The sequence below is a fragment of the Euprymna scolopes genome, chromosome 38, assembly GCF_053919585.1.
Source record: "Euprymna scolopes isolate OS-2025 chromosome 38, ASM5391958v1, whole genome shotgun sequence".
Taxonomy (NCBI): domain Eukaryota; kingdom Metazoa; phylum Mollusca; class Cephalopoda; order Sepiida; family Sepiolidae; genus Euprymna; species Euprymna scolopes.
In genome coordinates, this window is record NC_136519.1 from 59,258,535 (window position 1) to 59,280,625 (window position 22,091).

Genomic DNA, 22,091 nt, shown 5'->3' on the forward strand with positions numbered 1-22,091 from the left:
TACAACAATGTTTAAAACATTTTCAATAAAACCCAAGCAAAAAAGTCACAAAAATTGATTCATGGATCAATCCTTCTCTCGCTTCTACAAATTAGACTTTTCTACACCACAACCACTAAGAAAATGAATGCATGAAGTGGACATACCAGATTGGATGCCTAAAAAAAGAATTGTGAAAATTGCCAAAGATTTGGATAAAAGGATCAAACCTAAGAAAGTACCGACCAATTACTTGCCAACACATGTTTAAAATGTTTGAAATGTTTAAAATGTTTTAAATGTTTAAAATGTTTTAAATGTTTAAAATGTTTTAAATGTTTAAAATGTTTGAAACGTTAAATGTTTGAAATGTTTGAAATGTTTGAAATGTTAAAAATGTGAAAAAATGTATAGAATGTTTAAAATGTTTAAAATGTTTTAAATATAAAAAATGTTTTAAATGTTTAAAATGTTTGAAACGTCAAATGTTTGAAATGTTTGAAATGTTAAAAATGTGAAAAAATGTATAGAATGTTTAAAATGTTTACAATGTTTAAAATGTTTAAAATGTTTAAAATGTTTTAAATATAAAAAATGTTTGAAATGTTTAAAATGTTTAAAATGTTTAAAATATTTAAAAATGTTTAAAATGTTTAAAATGGTTGAAATGTAAAAAATGTTTGAAATGTTTAAAAAGGTTTAAAATGTAAAAAATATTTAAACTGTTAAAAATGTTTAAAATGTTTGAAATGTTTAAAATGTTTGAAATGTTAAAAATGTTTAAAATGTTTGAAATGTTTACAATGTTTAAAATGTATAAAATGTTTAAAATGTTTAACAACTTGAAATATTTAAAATGTTTTACGGGTTTAAAATGTTTGCAATGTTTAAACTGCTTGAAATGTTTAAAATGTTTGAAATATTTAAAAAGTTTAAAATATTTGAAATGTTTTAAATGACTAAAATGTTTAAAATGCTTGAAATTTTTAAAATGTTTAAAATTTGAAAATATTTAAAATGTTTAAAATATGTGAAATATTTAAAATGTTAAAAATGTTTACAAATGTTAAGAATGTTTTAAATTTTCAAATGTTTAAAATGTTTTAAATGTATGAAATGTATAAAATGTTTGAAATGTATAAAATGTTTAAAATGTTTAAAATATTTAACATGTTAAAAATATTTGAAATGTTTAAAATGTTTAAGATGTTTAAAATGTTTGAAATGTTAAAATGTTTGAAATATTTAAAATGTTTAAAAATGTTTAAAATGTTTAAAATGTTTACAATGTTTAAAATGTTTGAAATGTTGAAATGTTTAAAATGTTTAAAATATTTTAAATGTTTAAAGCGTTTAAAATGTTTTGAATGTTTTAAATGTTTGAAATATTTCAAATGTTTAAATGTTTTAAACGTTTATAACGTTTAAAATGTTTGCAATGTTTAAAATATTTGAAATTTTTAAAATGTTAAAAATATTACAAATGTTTGAAATGTTTAAAATGGGTAAAATTTTTGAAATGTTTTAAATGTTTTAAATGTTTAAAATGTTTAAAACGTTTAAAATCTTTAATTTTTTTAAATGTTTAAAATGTATATGTTTGAAATGTTTAAAATGTTTGAAATGTTTGTAATGTTTTAAATGTTTAAAATTTTTTAAATTCTGTAAAATGTTTAAAATGTTTAAAATATTTGAAATGTTAAAAATGCTTAAAATGTTTAAAATTTTTGAGATTTTTAAAATATTTAAAATATTTAAAATGTGTGAAACGTTTAAAATGTTTTAAATTTTTAAATGTTTTAAATGTTCAAAATGTTTGAAATGTTTTAAATGTTTAAAATGTTTATAAATTTTAAAATATTTTAAATGTTTAAAATGTTTAAAATATTTAAAATGCCAAGCTCATGTATTTCGTGGAAAAGGCAATGGAAAAGGAAGAACTGAAACTGAAAGGTAGAAGGAAGCATGTGTCAGGAATAAGAATTAGTGATGGGGCGATTCCACTATTTTTCCCGATTCCGATACAATTTCGAATTCCATACTAATTATTATTATGAAATTACCAATTCCAATTCTTTATAAATCTCTAAATATAAAGTTGTTAGTTCCATGCCATTATCGTAAAAACATTAAATGTGCAGATTTTTTTCTGATGCATAAAAATACACTTATGGGGGGGGGTTGTCTATAGATTTTAGTTTTACTATTAGTTTAAAATCAATAAATATTTATTATTTTATAATTGTTATCGGCAGAGAAAGATTTAGCTTAAATTAAAACCAAATAAAAATACAAAGGAATCGATTTTGGCATCGGAAAATTGGCACACGTTTTACCTATTCCAATACCAATTCCGATACCCCTAAAAATTATGGTTTTACCGATTTCCGATTCCGACGAATCGTCCCAACACTAATAAGAATGCCTTTTTTTTTCAGAGATTCCCTGTCCCAACTTTAGTCCTTTAAAGTAGTCATGCTACTCATCAATATACAAGATGCTAGGCACAGATTTTCATTATTTTTTTTTTACATGGGGGTCACCACTTACCAAGGCCCAGAGGCCTCTCAGGGATAAGAGTTATTGCGTGTACAGTAATCAATGAGATAGTATTGTAGTAATCATTAGTATTGGGGGTTTTGATAGAGTGTCTTACTTTTGTCAGGAGTTTGTTTATGTTGGACTTGAAGACGTCCAAGTTGTAGTCAGGTGGGAAACAGGCAAGCGGCAGAGAGTTCCACTGGCATGCAGTTCTAAGAAAGAAGCTTTGCTCATGGAATCTACCTTTGGATTTAGGCACAGATAAAGAGTGGGGAAAATTATTGACAGTAGTTTCAGCCAGACGGGTGTTTCTCATGAAAGACTGGCGAGGGGAGACGAGGGATTGGAGCTCAGACGAGCACCTGCCATAGAAATAACGATAAAACAAAGACAGGCTCGCAACGTCTCTTCTGTGGGAGAGAGGTTGCAGGAAAGTGAAAAGGGCATCCCCACTAAACTACAAAGTCTATTTTGTACTCTGTCAAGGCAGGATAGGCTGCTTTTAGCAGCTCCTGCCCAGATGTGGCAGCAGTATTCCATCCTTGGATGTACTTGGCTTTTATACAGATAGAGAATTGCATTAGTAGTGAGATATCTTCTGGAGTGGTAGAAGGATCCCACCATTTTCCCAGCGTCCCTGGCAACAGATTTGATGTACGTGTTCTATTTCAGATCAGGAGTAAAGGTCAAACCCAGAAGCTTGTCAAAACACGGAGCCTCCCCAAGACGAGAGCCATCCATTTCAATTGATGTCAGATGGGGATCAGAGCCTTGATGATGTAAAGATAGAAGCTTGGTTTTGGATGCATTAAAAGTGATCAGCCACCTTTTCCCCCATTGTACAATGCGCTCAAGATCAGAGGAGAGAGAATTAGAGAGGACTTTGTCATTTACGGCCTTTGATGTGTTGCCATAGATGGTCGTGTCATCAGCATAGATGTCAACGAATGATTTAAGTATGTGTTTTGGGAGATCATTGATGTAGATCAGGAAGAGAGTTGGGCCCAGGATGGACCCCTGGGGGACTCCAGCATTAATACTGTGGGCCTCTGATTTCTGCCCATCAACCACTACTCTTATGAACCTATCAGAGAGAAATGATTTAATAATTGAGAAGACATTTCCAGTAATGCCGTAGCTGGAAATCTTGTGAAGTAGGCCTTTATGCCATACCTTATCGAAGGCCTTCGATATGTCAAGAGCAATTGCCCTGGAAAGGAAACCTTTGTCAAGAGATTCACTAATCCTATTTGATATAACTGTTAGCACATCTGCTGTAGATCTTGCAGAGCTGAAACTATATTGCATGTTGTTTCTGTTGAGGTGGTTGACTACTTCTTTATTTAATATGGATTCCAACAACTTACTCATGACACACAGGAGACTTATTGGTCTGTACTGAGAGGGAGATGACTTTTCACTTGAATTCTTAAATATACTGATGAGGTTTTCCAGGGTGTTGGAAAGCACTTCTCCTTAAAGCAACGCTTAAACAGTTTTGTAATTATGGGGGCAAGTTCTGGTTGGAGCTTTTTCAGCACTATAACTAGAATGCCATCAGGTCCAGTTGCTTTACTGGAATCAAGGTTCTTGATTAGCTTGGCGACCTCACACACAGATATTTGCATGTTGCATAGTGTGTTGTCTGTTATAGGAGGAAATACAGGGAGTTGATGGTCATTGTCGCATACAGTAGAATTAGCTGCAAAGTTCTTGGCAAATAGTCTGGCCTTGTCTGATGCTGACGAGGTGACCTCAGGTCCATTGATGATAGTTGGGATAGAATGCACGCTTCTGTTCAAGATCCTGTTTGCTATTTGCAAGAACTGGTGGGAACCAAGCTGCTGCTCAGCTACTTTGGATTTAACAGACTGGGCATATAGCTCTCTTGCATGTTTTATTACTCTTTTACAGTGGTTTCTGGCAGTCTTGAAAGCAGCTTTAGTATCAGCACATCTATTACGTTGGTAGCTTTGGAAAAAGTGATTTCTGTGCGCGATGGCAGCAGCACATTCAGCGGAGAACCATGGCTGGCTGTTAGGTTTTTATTGGAATTTTTTGAATGGTAAAAAAATGCAAACTTAAATTCGTTATGCATATGAATGACTTGATTATTGTCTTGCCAAAAAGAAAACTAGAAATAATAAATAAGAATATTTAATCCGCAATTGAATTTGGCATAAAGAAATATACAGCATTTGTGTGGAAGAAGATAAAACTTGAAATAACAGAAAATAATATTTCGGCAGCAATAAAGCAAATATTATCAAACAGTTAGAGATGCAAAACATGCTGTAGTCTTGCTGGTCGATAACTAGACAAATACAATGGTATAATTAACAAAAAGTGTATTTGCCAAAGTGCACGTCATGATTCTGAGGGCCATGGCTGCCACAAATCGATGGTTAGATGCAATTATATTTTTAGTTTCGTCATCCTGAAATGGATCAATCAGCTTACCCCATAACATAAATACAATGAATCTAAGAAATGACTATAGAAATCATAGACTTGACCGTGAAAAGGACATTTAAAAGGGAAACTGAATCATACGCATTAACTGCACAATACAATATGATTCGAACTAACTACATAAAAATCAAAGTAGGCAAGATATAAGAAAAAAGCAAGTGTAGATTTTATAGACAAAGAGACGAAACAGATAACTTAATACAGCAAGTAATGAGCTGTGTCAAAACTCTTCATCAGTGAGAAAAAGAAAAAAAATGAATAAGCTTTAAAACTATCATTATGTCTGGACAAAAATATCTGGACAAGGAACGTTCCAGTTGAGCGTACATCTGTTATCTACACTCACGCAAATTATGTGGGCATAAAAACTGAAACTTGGTAATTGCCATGGATGTATTTCAGAGCAGTACCACATGACAGTGTGTCTACTTTTCATCCAATCGTCATTCAAAGAAAGTGAATTTCAAAAATATTTTTGTGACAACTTTTGCTGGAGCTGGTCTGTCACCTATAAGAAGGCATTGTGCACGAAACCCAGTCAGTCGAGTTCAGTTCAGCATGCTGTAAACAGCATTGACTTGTGACGTTAAACTCATGCACATTTAATTCTCTACGTGGAAATGGATTTTAACCCTTATCTGATGTTTTTGCTGAAGTAAGCAATTGAATTCTGACCGTTTTAATTTCATTTAAAAGAACATTGCTTCACCAGTCGAGTCAGAGTTCCCTTGCAGGGCAGACCAGCACGATGACTGCTCGCTCTGTCTTGTAACATTAAACCATTAATATGATTTTGTGCACCTTGCACCTGAAGTTTATAAATCTCCCTGTATTAATTACCAAAAGAAAAAATATATAACTTGCATCAGATATATTCATGGAACTGATTAAAGCAACAAACTTTATTTTCCTTTTCATAAAAAAAAGAAACATTTTTCTGTAAAAATGCCTCAGAAAGAGAAATATTTCTGTGTCTTGTTTTTCATTACAAATTTTAATTCAAATTCATATCAGACTATTTTAAAAATATATATAAAGTCCTAGCAACTATGCATATCATGTTAAAAAACATAACATTTATTCCAGACCATTCTTTCAAGAACATTTTCACATTTTACAAAACATGAAAGATTTAATCTTCTTTTCCTCGCGTGTTAAATCATCACACGCACATTAAAATGCAACAACAACAAAAATGATTTCTTTTTCTTTCTATTATTAACATAAAAAAAACAGTGAATTATAGTGCATAGTACAGGTCTTTATATCTCGAAAACTACTTGCCTCTGCAAATGAGATTTTCGAATTCAACATATTTGAAAACCGTTAAAAGTAGTCATTTTAAAGAAAATTGTGGAGGTAGACCTAATGTAAAAAAAATTACCCCCCCCCCCCCAAAAAAAAAGAAAAGATATTGTGAAATTTAGATTTAACTTGGAAAAAAACTATTTTAAAATAGCGGGGTACCAGAAATAAAAATAGACAGAAAATACCCCCTTCGGGTTTGTATTTTCACAAAGATTTGAAAAAGTTGTCAACAAAAACAAATATATAACAAATATTATCAAAGCCAAGATGAGTTACTTTTCTACCAAACTGGATGATTTTTTAGTGTTTTTATTTAATGTAAAATGTTTATTGGGTTCGAAAAACACAGCGTTTGCCGCTATATTTGAAAATTACAAATGACGGCAGACTCTGTGTTAAACATGTTAAGTTTGGAGGAATGAGTTAAAACTAAAAAAAACTATACAAATTACTGTTAAATAACCACTGAATATATGTCAGCCTATGTCACAGTAACATATATTGAGTGAGTTCCTAACAGTATTATGTATAGTGTTTTTAATTTTAACTCATTTTCCCGAACTTAACGTGTTTAACACAGTCTGCCGCTATTTGTATTTTTCAAATATACAGATAAACACTACATGTTTTCGAACCGATTAAACATTTTACATTAAATAAAAATACTAAAATCTTATCCAGTTAGATAGAAAAGTAACTTATCTTGCCTTTGATTACATTTAATTGTTATATATTTACTAGCCTGGTTGCCCGGCGTGGTCCAGGTGTTTTGAGGTGTGTGTTGAGCAAAAAAAAAAAATTGGTAGCAGGCAGGCTCGAACCCGTACCGCGAAGGAAGAAAAGAATGTGAAACAAAACAAACAAAAAACATAGCATCTTTGCTGTTGCGCCCATCGCCAAACCGGAAGTGACATAAGTTTAAATTAAGGCTAGTCAATCGAAAAGAGGGGACGACTTTCGAAAATATAGGCGAGAAAGCGACCCTCCCTGTAGAAAAGTGCCAAATTGAGGATGTTTTCAGCCAATTTTTCGATATTTGTCGTCCGAAGAGTCGAGCTTCACAACGATACCGATCTGGTGAAAATCTGTCGCCTCTATCGAAAGTTTTAGGCAGATATACATACATTTAAACAGACAGGTGAGATTTATATTAGAGATTAGCAAAAGTACCTGTCGTTGACTGGGTTAAAAAAAAGCCTACAGAAAATGGACTTATGAAAGTATTAGCGGGGGGCACCCGGCGTTGCCCCAGTGATTGGAGGTGTGTGTATGGGGGGGGTAAGTAATTACCCTGCTTAAATATTATAAAAAAGACGATGTTAAAAAAATCGGGAAAACCAAAACCAAAACGGAAAAAATGGCATAAATAAACCTGTTGGATCGAACCTGTGTGTATGGGGGGGGGAGGTAAACTTAAGAATAAGCAAAGTAATAAAAAAACATTGCCCGGGTGTTTAAAGGTGTAAAAGAAAAAAAAATAGTTTTGGTCGGGAGGCGGGATTAAACCTGGAAGCCTTGACGCAGAAACAAAAGCCAACTATTTAACCGTCTCGACCACGAGTGAGAGCAATCGATTAGCATGTTAAGTTAAGGCTTATAAAGCAAGTGAAAGAGGTTTGATTGACAGGAAGACACTAAATGAGGTCATCACAGGATCGTTACAATGACGTGGCAGTATTTTTAGTTTTCGCTTCCCCCAGACGATGGCTGGAAGGGGGAAAGAGCTCCCCATTGTCCAAATCGAATAGCAATTGTCTGATATAAGGAGAAACTCCACATTGATCAAAAGCTGATTGCTTTCTGGACGTTTCAGCACGAAAGCCGAAAATTATTTAGCCTTTCGGCCCCGGCTTTGGCATTATCTACTGCCTCATTTGGGGTCTGAAAGAGCTTAGGCACCAGGGCCAGTAAGGAAGGGGGGGGGTAAAAACCGGGTCTTTGCTAAAACTATGCTAGACTTGCTTGAAAGCAAGTACTTTATTAGGAAAAAACCTACACTAGAATCGCTATCATTCTGTAAACAACTACATTCTTACCAAGACTTAAAACAACAGCTTACGGGATGGTGGGCGACATTCTTTCTGTTTAAAAGAGAAAATTCCTATTTACAAAGAACAAAACAAAACTTAATATATAAAAAACAAAGGTATTTTTTTTATATAGTAATGGGGGTGAGATGATGGGGAGGGGGGCAAACTAATAAACACCCAAAAAGAAAGAAAAATAAAACAAATAAACAAAATGCCTATGGGGCGGGTTAGTAAGGGGACCCTCCCTTCCTACATTGCTAATCATCAAATGGAACGCCCACTGTCTTCCGGTCTCCTCCCCAAGGGGAGAGGTGGAAGCAAGCAGGTCGTTCCCTAATGGGGAGTGGAGGATCTAAAGGACAGCACTTCAGCGAAAATAACAGGGTTGGGGTCATCAGGTATGGACAGCGTCTTCCAAGATATAGTACGTAATGGGCAAAATCAGACCAGGGACAAAACAAACAGGTGGACTGGGCATCTTTGGAAGCTCTCCTAGTGCCTGCTACAAAAAATAAAAAGGCTCGGGAATGGGATCGACATTCATAGTACCCTAGTCTAGGTCCTAATAAAATACATCTTTTCCATTCTTGGTGGTTACAAAGCCTAACTATCTTACGTCTACCTATGGTACAAAGTGAACTTTGTTTAACCAAAGGGCTAGGTTCCGAGAATGAAAAACCCCCAGCACCTCTAGACCAATACCACTAGGGTGGAAACACGAACTCGAACCTAGCGCCTCGTCGGATGCACAAGTTAGCGTTGTAGACCCATCTCCTATCAAAGTCTATGCGGTGCAATCTTTCCCAATCGCATCTGATCTTCATTGTAAGTTGATGCTTAAAATAAACAACCAGATCGTGATCTGAAACAGATCGCCCCTCATAGACAATGCCCAGACGTGAAATCCATGTCACTAATTTAGCTACAACTATGATCATTAGAAACACCGCCCGTTTCTCCTTGGCAAATGGTGGGTCCACATTGTCGACAATGTATACTAAATCAAGTGGCACCAACTGCTCGGGGTTGATGCAAACCGTTACCTCTCCAACATATTCCCAGAGACTCCGCATCCCCACTTCAATGAAAGAACGCATGTTCTCTCGTCTCCTCCTCCTCTTCGTCATTGCAGCATGGGCACGGAGGAAAATAGTAATCTTTGTTCCTGAAATCCCTGGCTAGTCTTCCAAAGAGTGGCAGTGCATCACGGACTAGCCTCCACGTGATGGAAAACTCGAAATTATTCAGATAGCTACTGGCAGGCACCCAACTCCAAAGTTAGAGAACTTCCCCCTTGACAGATGCAGCCGCTCCACCAGCGGATCTTTCGCGGTACCCACCACTACTCCTAGACCATGCAAGGTCACTGGACCCCGGCAATGCCCTAAGGGTGGCTCGGCATTCGGCTTCAACCTTCAGCGGCAGGGTCGGATATGAGCAATGGAAAGGCTTGCTCCACGACTGGTACCCAATGCGTTTCCTCTATCAGTATCCGACTCAGGAACGCCAATCTTTCGGCATGCTTATGACTTTGTAGGTCAGGCATTCCTAAGCCTCCTTCACCAAGTTTCTGCGTACAGACCTGTCTAAGGACATATGGCTTTCCTCCCTTCTACAGAAGTTTAAATAGGAGGCGCTCTAAAGCCTTACTGCAGTCCGCAGGCAGGGGAAGAACAGACTAGTGGAAAAGGATCAGCGGAAATACGTATGTTGCACATGCCTCGACACGATCCTTCAAGGACAATTTCCTCCGAATCCCTACTGACATCTTGACCTTCGTCTATACTTCCGACCAATTCTTGTCCAGCTGGAGTCCAGGCCTGAACCATACTCCGAGGATCTTAACTGGGCCATCTGTCCAGTCGAACGCACCTGGAAGCAAGTTTACCTCGGTCCAGGCGCCCAACCGCAGGCCAACGGACTTGCTGCGATTGATCACGGCCCCTGTGACAACTTCATACTCAGCGATTGCCTCTATGACTGCTTCAATATTGCTACGCCGTGCATTGAACATGGTGACGTCATTGGCATACGAGGACACCCTGGAAAATTTGCTGCCAGGTAGAGCTATGCTGCACAGGACTGGTCTCGCTGTCTCGTCTCTTAATTTGTGAAGGAAGCGCTCCAACACCAGGACATATAACAGAGGCAACAGCGGGCAACCCTGCCACACTAACCGGGAGACCCCAAAGGACTCCGACAACCTACCGTTTACTTGCACCACTAGTGTGAGATCACGATACAGAGCAGAGAACCACTTGCGGAAGTCCGGACCAAAGCCGGCGGTTTCTACAACAACTCTCAAGAACCCATGGTCGACCCTATCGAACGCCGTGGACTGATCTAAATTGATCAGCACGGCTTCTAAACCCTCTATAATTGTGCGAACCAAGTGCAAATTGTTCTGAATCGATCAATCCTTCACAGTGTTGTTCTGATCCGGCTCGACCAAGTCACCGATAACAACCTGCAATCGGTTCGCAAGAACATGGGACAAAATCTTGAAATCTGCGTTAGCAGAGTTATGGGCCTATAATCGTCTAGATTCCCCCCTCCATGCCATTCCCCTTTCTTCAGAAGCATGACCATTCCTTTGGTAACCTGCCTCGGGATCGAGCCCTAGGCAAACCAGTGGTTAAACACGCCCATCAAAAGGGGCACAAACATGGGCGACAGCCTCAAGAACAATTTGAGCCCCAGAGATTTGTTGTAGCCAACCTGCTTCAACACAATGATCTTATGCTCCGTAACCATCGCCTCGCAGCTAGCCGCTTGGGTGGCAGTAAGGCGGGGTGAGCGAGCTAAATAGCTACCAAACTCCAGGACGTGGAGTCTGGGTAGTTGGGTGAAGCGTTCCTTCAAATGTGGATGAAACCCATTGCAGATCTCTTGTGCCGATACGAGAGAGCACCTTTCCAGGTTTTTCACCTCCCGAATGTACCCATTGGAGCCGCATCTTAAGGCGGCCTTATGTTCAACAGCGTCAACATTCGCGGATTTGTTGGAGACTCTTTTTAACCTAGCTCTAACTACCTGACCTGCATATCACTTGCTAGCCAAGCGATTCAGGTCCTCCTTAACTAGAGCTAATTCTAGGGAATTCCCCCCCCCCCTGCCCGGGTCAGTCTGTCATCTAGGTGCCTTTTGATCCACGCCTTAGTTAATGCAAGGCGTTGGATATATTGGACACAAAAGAGCCTAATGGTAGCCTTAAGCTTAACCCACCAGCTATTCCCGGTAACCGCCCCCACTAACTCCCTCTGAATTAGTGATGTCAGCTGCTCCCGGAAGTCGTCCAACTCCAACAAAGAGACGTTCAACTTCCAGTAGCCAGTCAACCTAGGCCTATTACCTAATTTCAAACGGGCCAACACGAGTTTGTGGTCCGAATGACCTAGCCAGTGGAACGAGGGAAAAGTATGTGCTCGGACAGATGGCTGAAATACCATGCCACATCCATATCTCCCTCCCGAGGTGATCCAGACAGAACCTGTTAACCAGATCGCACGAGGCCATCAGGTCAGCCAGGCTGCTATCACACTGATCCGACCCTCTAAACCCCCCGACCTTATCTATATTGGGGTCCAGGATGGCATTCCAGTCCCCCATTAAAACTACCAGCTCCGGACCCGAAGAGAGAAACACCTCCACCTGCCGAAAAAAGGAAACCCTCTAGCTTTGGATGTTGGGTGCATAAACTGCCATGATCTGGAATGCGCCGCTTTTAATGGCAACATCGACCACATTCAGCTGCCCATGAGCGACCGTGTGGACAACGGTAACCCCCACAGACAGAGTGTGACTAACTAAAACAGAAACGCTACAGCTACGGTGATTACCATATGCTGAGTAAACGTCAAAGTCGTTTACCAGCACATCGCAATCCCCGGCCCCAACAAAGTGGGTCTCCGGCAGTGCAGCTACATCTACCTCAGTGCCCTATAGAAGGAGGGTTGAACATAAATAGGGACCCTCCCTTCACATTTTTGGGCTATCTGCCCCAGCGATGGGTGCTCCTCGTTGGCCAGTCTTAAACCCTTGAAGGCTGTTTTTCCTGCCTCCAACATCCTCCACAAGGCTTTAGCTCTCCCTACTCTGTTTGGATGCACGAAGGTGATTAGTTGTGGTGCTTTTGCAAAATCACGAGGATCAGCGACGTCTTTCCCATCAACCAGGCTTTTCACAAACTTCCTTTGCTGGCCGTTGAGGTCGCCGGTCGTCTCGTCCGCACTTACTTCACAGAGTCACTCCCCCGGCCAGAAAGGAAATTTCCTTGTTTTTCCCTCTCTGGGGGGCGTCCATTGTTGGTCTTTTTGGTCTTTCTTCTTGCTTTCTTCTTCCATCTCTACCTCGGTTGAGGCTAGAACATCTTTACCTGGAGTTTCACTTTGCTCCTCAGAGGTGTTTATTAGGGGGGGGGGCTGAGCTTCCTCGTGGGAGATCGATGTTGGAGGCTCAGTGTCTTTGTCTTGTCTTGTCTTTTCTGCTGGCTTTGTTTTTGTCGCTTCATCTTCTCCCTCTGACTCGGAGAAGCTCACCCAGAGTTTTCTTTTGGCTGTTCCCGTCGCTCCTCTTATTGTTGTTTGTGGGGCCGGATCTTCCTGCTTCTTCCTTTTTTTGGCTGCAACCTGGCTCCAGTAGTCTCCTTTATGTCTTTCCGGCTCCTTCTGTTTTTCCTCCATCTCCTCTGGTGTCTTCTTCCTGACTTCCTCCGTCTTCTTCAGTGCTTTCCTCTCGGAGCAAAAGCCAGCCCTCATATGTCAGCTGGGAAGGGATGGTGTAAAATCCTTTTCTATCTACCCGCATCTCGATCTTGTATTCTCCGGATCTATTGTTTCAGGGGCCTATTACTGCCTGTATTTTTTCCACATCTCCAAATTGGGCTAGTGTTGCACCCAGCTGATCCTCTTCAATGAAGCTCGGCACGCCCATTATAGTCACATTAGTTCTTCTCTTGGACAGGTATTCGGTCTTTAACTTATAATTCTTCACCGTGAGGTCTCCCCTTGCCAACTTCTCCGCTTCCTCCTTTGTAGGTAAAAGGAGCTCCCACATGGCATGATACCTCCTGACTGCATACTGGGCGGCGATCTTCAGCTCGCCTAAAATCTCCAGCATTTTCTCCTTGGGGATTCCGGTTAGACCTTTTTCTTTTACGCTGAACGTTATCAGAGAGATTGATTGCTGTCTTATATCCTCCAATCTTCCTGGCTTCACCTTGACGTAGTCCTGGAACTTATTATTAAAAAGATCATGGTAATATTTTGCTTCTTTTTCCGGCCTTCCTGGAATTCCCAAGCTGTCGCCGCCTTGACGGGTTCACTGGGCGTACTGGCTGCCGACTGACTCTGGGTGGGTGTCTTCTGTCCTGGTGGAATTGGCGAACAATCACTCACTGAGAGGGCTAGCCAATTGGCCGCACTGCCTGACGTTGCACTGGTAACCCCCCCCTCCCCAGGGTAGCACCCATCTACAATGATCACATCCGCAGATTTTACTTTTCTCAGCCCCTCTCCTGATGGTTTGTGTGGGCTGCTTTTCTCGGATTGGATCTGCGTTGTTGGCGGCGGCAATGCATCATCATTCAAAACCTACCAACACTTGACCGGACACCTGTTCTTCTTTTTGGCTGCCTTTTTGTACTCCTCTTCAACTTGGTCGGCCTCCGGGGTTGATGCAACCAGTTTCTTTCACATTTCTAATTCCTGTTCTCGGCAAGGTCACCACGTCCGCTGACGCTCTCCACTGGGTCACTTCCTCCATGTCCAGCATCGAGAAGGGGCCTGCTTCCTCATCTGGGTGACCTCCACCACTACTGCACTCTCTGCTTTGTCCTGGGTGACCTCCGTCATCGTACCTTCACCTTGAGTGGTGTTTATGGCTCCCACCTTCTTCGCTTCGTCTCGGGTGACACCTACGACTGCCACATTCTCTCTCGAACCTCTGGGGGTGGCGTCCCTCAAGACAGTCCTGGAGGGGCCTTTTGGAGTGGCATCCCCGGAAACTGACCGCGACCTCAACCTCGACCTCGTGTTTAAACTGGGGTTGACTTTAGGGGCGGCAAACCTTGCGACCGTCACCCTACTGGCCGCTGCTTCACTCATACCCGAATGCACCGCACTGAGGTTGCCTTTTGGGGCAGCAACCCCCGACACCAAACCGACCGAACTGGGAACCCTTCTTGTACTGGGGGTGCCTTTCGGGACGCCCCCCCCCGAACCGTTCATGAGCACTACACCTGTGGCGTCCCCCAGGGTGGCAGGAGCAGAGGCCTGCTCCATCTATGTTGTTGGCCCAGAGCCCAACTAGTGTCCGCCGATTTGGTAACCAAGGGGACCTTCGCCTAAAAAGGCACGTCGGTTTCCCTCGGCCCTGCCGGCTGCTTAAGCGCTAGCTAGACTTGCTTTTACTGCGGGGCAGCTTTTGGGTTTGTTTACCCAACTTTGGCTGGTTGTTTCCCTCCCCCCCTCAACATCTTGGGTAAACAACCAGCAAAAGTTGGGTAAACAACTCCATTTGCCTTTTATATATATAGACTAACAGGGGGTACCCGACGTTGCCCGAGTGTTTAGAGGTGTGCGTGTTTGCCGGGGGGGATCAAAGGAAAAGAATAAGCGAAGTAAGAACCCTGTTTAAATATTAAAAAAAACAATGTTAAAACTTCTTAAAAAAAATCGTTGCCCGGGTGTTTGTATTGGGGGGGGGGCTTAAAAAACAGTTTTGGTAAGTAGTTAGGATCGAACCTGAAGCCTTGAGGCGAAAGTGGAAAATAAAGTGTGCAAAAAACGTTACCCGCTCGGCCGTTTGAATTTATTTAAGTATTAAAAACAGAATTGACATGTGCCCGCAGTAAAAGTTAACTGCATGATTTCTATTTGACCTCATTAATAGAAGTAGCAGAGTTAACTTTTACTGCGAGGCAGCTTTTGTGTTTGTTTACCCAACTTTGGCTGGTTGTTTTCCCAAGATGTTGGTGGGGGGGGGAACCAGCTCCCCATATAAAGAGGATTATCCAGATTGAATAGCAATTGTCTGATATAAGGAGTTTGCCCCCACATTGATCAAAGCTGATTGCTACTGGACGTTCCGCCGATGCGATTACTGGAAACAATTCTTAGCTTTGAATTAGTTTTGGTTTTATACAAAAAAGCTGAACGAACACAAGACGGGATGAAATAGCAAGAATTTTGTAAAAATCGACGTAAATACATCTAGGCACGACCCGCGTTCCCAAATCTTCGATATCTAGGGGGTATATAAACACTTCTAAGCGATAGTAACCCCCCCCCGGGACCGTCGGCGAAAAAAGCCTTTTCGAGACATACAAAAAGGTGTGCAACGTATTTGCCTTCTATAGATTTTTCGACAACTTTTTCGTATCTGTGTGTAGTAATACAAAAACTTTTTATTTAATGTAACGTTTAGTTGGCTCGAAAATAGTGTTTATCGGTATATTTGAAAAAGACAAATGGTGGCGGACACTGTTGATTATGTTAAGTTTAGGAAAATGAGTTAAAACTAAAAAAAACTATACAAATTACTGTTAGAAACTCACCGAATATGTTAGCCTATGTCACGGTAACGTATATTCGGTGGGTTTCTGACACTGTTTTGTATAGTTTTTAACTTATTTTCCAAAACTTAACATATTCAACAGAATGCGCGACCATTTGTCTTTTTCAAATACATCGATAAACACTGTGTGTTTTTCGAGCTGATCAAACATTTTACATTAAATAAAAACACTAAAAAATCATCCAATTAGGTAGAAACGTAACTTACTTTGCTTTCATTTATTTGCTTTTGGACAACTTTTTTAAATCTGTGTATAGTAAAGCCCCCCTCCCCCCCATCAGCCAAATACTAATTAAAAACTCACATTTTTTAATACAAAAAAAAAACTCGATTTAGCGTTTCAACATTTTAGCAACGTTCGGCTTAGTCCACTGATTGTTCGTCGAGCCCAAACCATGATTGACAGAAACTCTCGAGGATTCAGATTAAATTCCGCAAGAGTACCATTTTTTTTCATTTTCACCTTCTTTTTCACTTTGGAGTGGATTGCTGTACTAACAATATAAGAACCATGCATTTTCTCTTTTTATTAGATTTTCCCATTACACCAAATTGAGACACATGGCTAATATATATATATATATATATATATATATATATATATATATATATATATATATACATATATATATATATAAATGTCTATAAATATATATATATAATAACAATATATATATATAATAACAATGCATAAAGAAATACTGATGATTCCGTTGATGTACAAAAAATACACAGCGTTTGATTGACTTTTTAATTAGTTTATTTTCATTTGAAATTCTCTTAATTTAAATGTGACTTTTTAAAACTAGAAATTAAAATAAATGTTTAATATGCATTAAATATGTGCAGATCTTTACCGTGTCTTCAGGATCGTCCTGCCAAATTTCATCCTCTCTGAGTTTCTTCATATCAAATAAAATCTGAACAAATAAAAATAAATTAATTAATTTAAATCAAATGGCAATAATGAAAGTCAAAAGAAACCAACAACCATTCATATTTTCTTTCACTAATGGCCAACGCATGTGTTTATGAATCATAGAGTGTAAACTGAAACTTGGCCAGTGAAGGTTAAGGACATGCGTTGCATGGAGAGTAATGATATAAAAATGATACAATGGATGTGTAATGTGAGACTTAAAGACAGGCTTAGATCACAGTGGGGTTACATTTGTCTCGAGAGATGATAGGGTTGTATTAAAAATGGATCCAGTTTTTTTAGTTAGTAAATGCATAACACCTTATGTAGGAAGTAAAGTTCAAAAAGAAAAAGATGGAAAGCAATTATAAAGATAAATATGAGAGAAAGGAGGTTAAATAAAGACCTGGTCTGAGATAGGTTTGTTTGGAAATGACTTTTGAAAATTGAACACGCGCCATCATGTAAAACAGACGTTTCATGACAATTCATTGATACTAAACTACGATACTGGCTCGTAGATGGACTCATGATATTCATCAGACATTACTAGATCCTTAAATAAGTCTAACAAATCAATAAAGTGTTTCAAAATAATCAGAAAAAAATATGTTTTAAAATATTTCAGATGAAAATTGATAATCTGGATTGTTTGTATTATTTGGACCAGCGTTCTTATCTCGAATGTTATTCTTATGTTTTGGAAGGTGTAACCTTCGACCTTCTTCAGGTGCATCTTTTGGAGCTTGAAGATACTTATATCGAACTCAGGAATCTATACCGAATTTTAAATTGAACCCTTTATTTAATTCTCATGGATAGATTGTCCTTGTTCTGTCAGTAATGAGACTTAGGTGGTTTGATCATATTAGAAGAGTAAATGATATCTTAAACTATCAAGGTCATTTACAAATAAGAGGAAATGATAAGGATGAATCTGAGATAAACAAACACTTGACCAAAAATTCAATTTCCAAAAGCCGTCCAACACATGCCAGATGATGATGATGATGATGATGATGATGATGATGATGCAACACTATTTATAGCATCTCAGAATTAACCCTAAATATTTGTAAAAATATAAAAATATTTTGCTACATTGAATCTAAAAACGGAATGAAACAATGAAAACTATAAATGCTCACCTCTCTTGCTGCCCTCTCCCCGGCTTGAACTGCTCCCTCCATATAACCAGACCATTGTGTTGCTGTCTCTGTGCCAGCAAAATAGAGACGTCCGATTGGTTTTCTTAAATATCTGGGAAAAAACATTTTTTCAATAAAAATAATAATAATCCGTGACCTCGTGTCACGTTTTGCTTTTGTAGGAAAACAAATAATAATAATCTGTTTGCATAAATGTTCTCGTCCATTTTTAAAAATGAGTTGTTTTTTTTACAAAAATACTTGGTGCCACTGTATAAAAAATTTGGACTTCAGACATTTCAAAAGTTAATTGTTCAAAAATCGAATATCATCAATAGAATTCTATAACAATCTTTGAATTAACATTATGTTTCATTTCTTTAAAAATTATATTATTATTTCCCTCTTTTTAGGAGATTAGTCAAAAGGTTATGTGTGATTTTGAGAAGCCAGCAGACTAGAATAAGCGCATTGTGACTTATTATAAATGCTGCACCACAGGAGATTGATAATAAACTAACCCCTTCTCAGAAAGAAAATAAAGTCTGGGAGGGTGAACTTCCAAGACTGCATAGACATATCCCTCAACCCGACAGCAATAAAGCCACCGTCAGATTGATCATAATAATTTTTATTTAGTTGACAATTATTTAGTCAGTATTTAAATGAAAGATCTTTTAAAATGAAGGGTGGTATTTGTCTACTGTTCAGGTGGGTCTGGAGTACATTTATAGAGGAGACGCAAATGCAATAAGATTTTTCGGGACATATTCTCTACAAATAATTGTAAAGCAAACACAGAAATGCAATACTGTAGTGATGCGACAGGAGGTAGAGCTTTGCAGACGGGTTAGAATTTTAGGTCTCTTTCTCTATTTTAATCTAAAATATATGAATTTATCTCTCTACATTATATTTTGGTAAACTCACTTCAGCAATCTCAAAATCTTATATCAGCTGCTGCTGATTCTTGGTATAATATTGCTTAGCATACAGAGACCAACACACAACAACACATAACAACACATAGCAAAACATAAAAACAATATACAACAACATAAAGAACACATAACAACACATAACAACACATAGCAAAACATAAAAACAATATACAACAACATAAAGAACATATAACAACACACATATTAAGTGTATGGCAAAATCCAAGATGATGGAAAGCAAGCTAGTATATTTTCCCCTCAATTAGAAGAATTAAGTGTCTATTCTTCCCTTTTTTATTGATATTCACCCACAATCAAGGTATATGATACATGAGTTTACTAAGAATTAGGAGAAGATTTACAGAGGATATCATACTTGAGGAGTTGTAAAACAATATATTTGTTTACATTATATTTAGATGTCTCCATATTGATACAGTTGGGGAACCAGGAAGTCGGGAGGGAATTCCAAAAAGCAAATAGCCTGAAGAAAGAAGTTATTTGCTTTCTGGCTTCTGGGAACATTTATGGGGGGTTGGATTTTGTCGGTGTGGCTGGGTATTTACGTCGAAGGTGGCACAAATGCAGCAAGTAAGCTGGAGCATATTTCATTGGCGTACTTACAAAACAAGTACAGACACAGACTTGGTGCAACCTATTAGATTTGAGGCTTGTTTTTTAATCTTGTCCAAGAGGAAGAGATGAGTCGTTGGTGCACCAGTATATTTGTAGTAACAGTACTCCATGCACGTTAGAACTGTGGTTTCATAGATATATACAATAGATATATATATAATAGATATATATACAATACTAACAGGTGTGAGAAGTTTTCTAGCCCAACATAGGTATATACAATAGATATATATACAATAGATGTATATATACAATAGATATATATACAATAGATAGATATACAATACTAACAGGTGTGAGATGTTTTCTAGCCCAACATAGATATATACAATAGACATATATACAATAGATAGATATACAATAGATATATATACAATGCTAACAGGTGTGAGAAGTTTTCTAGCACAACAGAGTGAGCCCAGAGTGAGCCCACCTTCTTTGCATCAGATTTGGCAATATCTTCTATGCATTTATTTTAATTCATGTCAAATGTAAATGTTATGCTGAGAAGTTTAAACACTGAGCTCTCGAGGATGGAGCTATCAGCAATGGCAGGGTTTGAAAAGATTTCTAATAATTGTTAACATTGAATGTGACTATTAATTTGTAACACTGTTCTACTTCAGACTGGAGGTCATTTTCTAAGAATTCAACTATTTTCTTAAATATGTAGGTGTCCAATTTGCCACACATAGAGCATAAGATAATCAGCAAATATACTATTCCCATGAAGGTCGTTTATAAAGATCTGGAATAATAAAGGTCCAAGTATGGATCCTTTTATGCATAGCTTATTTATATGACATTGTTCAGATGCATGACAATCAAGAACAACTTTGATGTTTTTAAAATAAAACATGTTTTTTTTGTTTATTTTTGTAAAGTTCAAGAGAAAAAATTATTAAATTATCACTTTCCTTTAATGTTTAATAATATTGGGTGAGTAAAAAGATAGCGTTTCCTCTATGGCCAGAATTCTTGGCCAGAATTCTTGGCCAGAATTCTTGGCCAGAATTAGTATTTTCAGAAGAAAACTAAAGCAAAATAAAGATATTCACACATAATGGAAAGAGAATAAGTTTTTTCCCACAAACATAAAAATTGACTATATATAGGATATTGTAATGAAAAATGTAGGTAAGATTGACTTACTTTCCAAATGTTGTGAGAAATCCTGGGGGTAACATTGCTGTATAACAACCACCAGCATATTGATCGTCAGCCCAGTTTTTCTCTTCATAATGGATCGGCTGAAAAGAAAACGTGATATTATTTAATTTTTATAAACACCTTGAATAAAAATAAGATAGAGTAGAGAAAGTGTTGCCATGGAACTACCTGTGTTACCTACGAATGAACTGATCCATACACAATAAATACCAGAAGACAGGGCATTAATGTGAGAGTCGATATTTGGTGAACCAACAGAGGTTGTTTGTCAGCAAGACGAACAACTCACACTTTTGTATATTCTTGTAAATATGTTTTCCTAATCTATTCTCGTGTTCTCTTTTTCTTATGACTCTTTAAACAGAATCATGACCGAAAGACTAGCAACGTCTCTTCTGTATGGAAGGTACTCCGAAGATGCTTCACAATCTAGTGGAGGATAATCTATTTTTCAGTCCTTTTCGGGCATAAAAGACATTGCTAGTCTTTCTCTACCCAATATTATTTCTATGAAAGAGCTTGGATTGTCTTCCAATTTCTGGTTCTTTCTTCACAGCAAAAATTCGTTTTGCTATTACAACTAAAACTTTATTTTCTTCCTCTGTGGATCTGACATCAAACAGAATTTTAAAGAACTTTCCAGACGTGAAAAACCGTAGAAATTTATCTCTGCTGATTATGTCTTCAAATGTAATCTGAACAAATATTTGTTATAAACTGTCTTCATAAGCAATTAAATTTTGTTCATTCTATTCATAATGGTCAATCCTCTCATAATATTCTTTACTTTTCAATTAACAATATATCAATTTCATTAACCCTTATCCTTGAGTAGCTTTTAGCCTTGACAACTAGTGAATCATTATTAAATAGAAGAAATGATTGAAAAGGTTCTGAACCCAATATTCTATATATTGGTAGAATAGTGACGATAAAAAGAATTCTTGATAATGGATATTGTTTATCGGTAATAAATGGTCCAACGTCATAGATATGTGTTGGAATAGACAAACCAGAAAAAACTCCGCTTTATACGAACATTGCAGCTAGCATATTATCTGGAATCATCTAGAATAGCTTGCTGTACTTAATGACATTGAAAGACAACAAAAGGAGATTTTACTTACATACAAAGCTTCCTCACAGTTAAAAACCTTGGAGTAGATTTGCGCAATTCGCTGTTTTCGTTCCTCACGACTTAATTCCACATATTTGCGGGCCTTTTCAGCAAGAATAAAACTGAAAAAAAAAATGCAATGAATGACACAGTTCTAAAGCAAACGTAAATGCGCACATCAATGTAGAAGTATTTTAATCGATCATGAACAGTTTCATGCTTTGAACGATAGTTAGGCAGCTTAAACACGATTTG

At 37.9% G+C, this 22,091-nt stretch overlaps 1 protein-coding gene across 1 annotated transcript in view; it reads right to left on the reverse strand.

Moving 5' to 3' along the window:
• Positions 1–22,091, reverse strand: part of LOC145263164 (amine oxidase [flavin-containing]-like) — a 156,488-nt gene that overhangs the window by 406 nt on the left and 133,991 nt on the right. Inside the window, exons 11-14 of the mRNA XM_080120180.1 lie at positions 21,847–21,958; positions 20,702–20,799; positions 17,973–18,084; positions 16,763–16,825 (exon numbers count right to left, since the gene is read on the reverse strand). Of these exons, the coding sequence (XP_079976306.1) occupies positions 16,763–16,825; positions 17,973–18,084; positions 20,702–20,799; positions 21,847–21,958 (385 nt within the window). The remainder of the gene's footprint in view (positions 1–16,762; positions 16,826–17,972; positions 18,085–20,701; positions 20,800–21,846; positions 21,959–22,091) is intronic.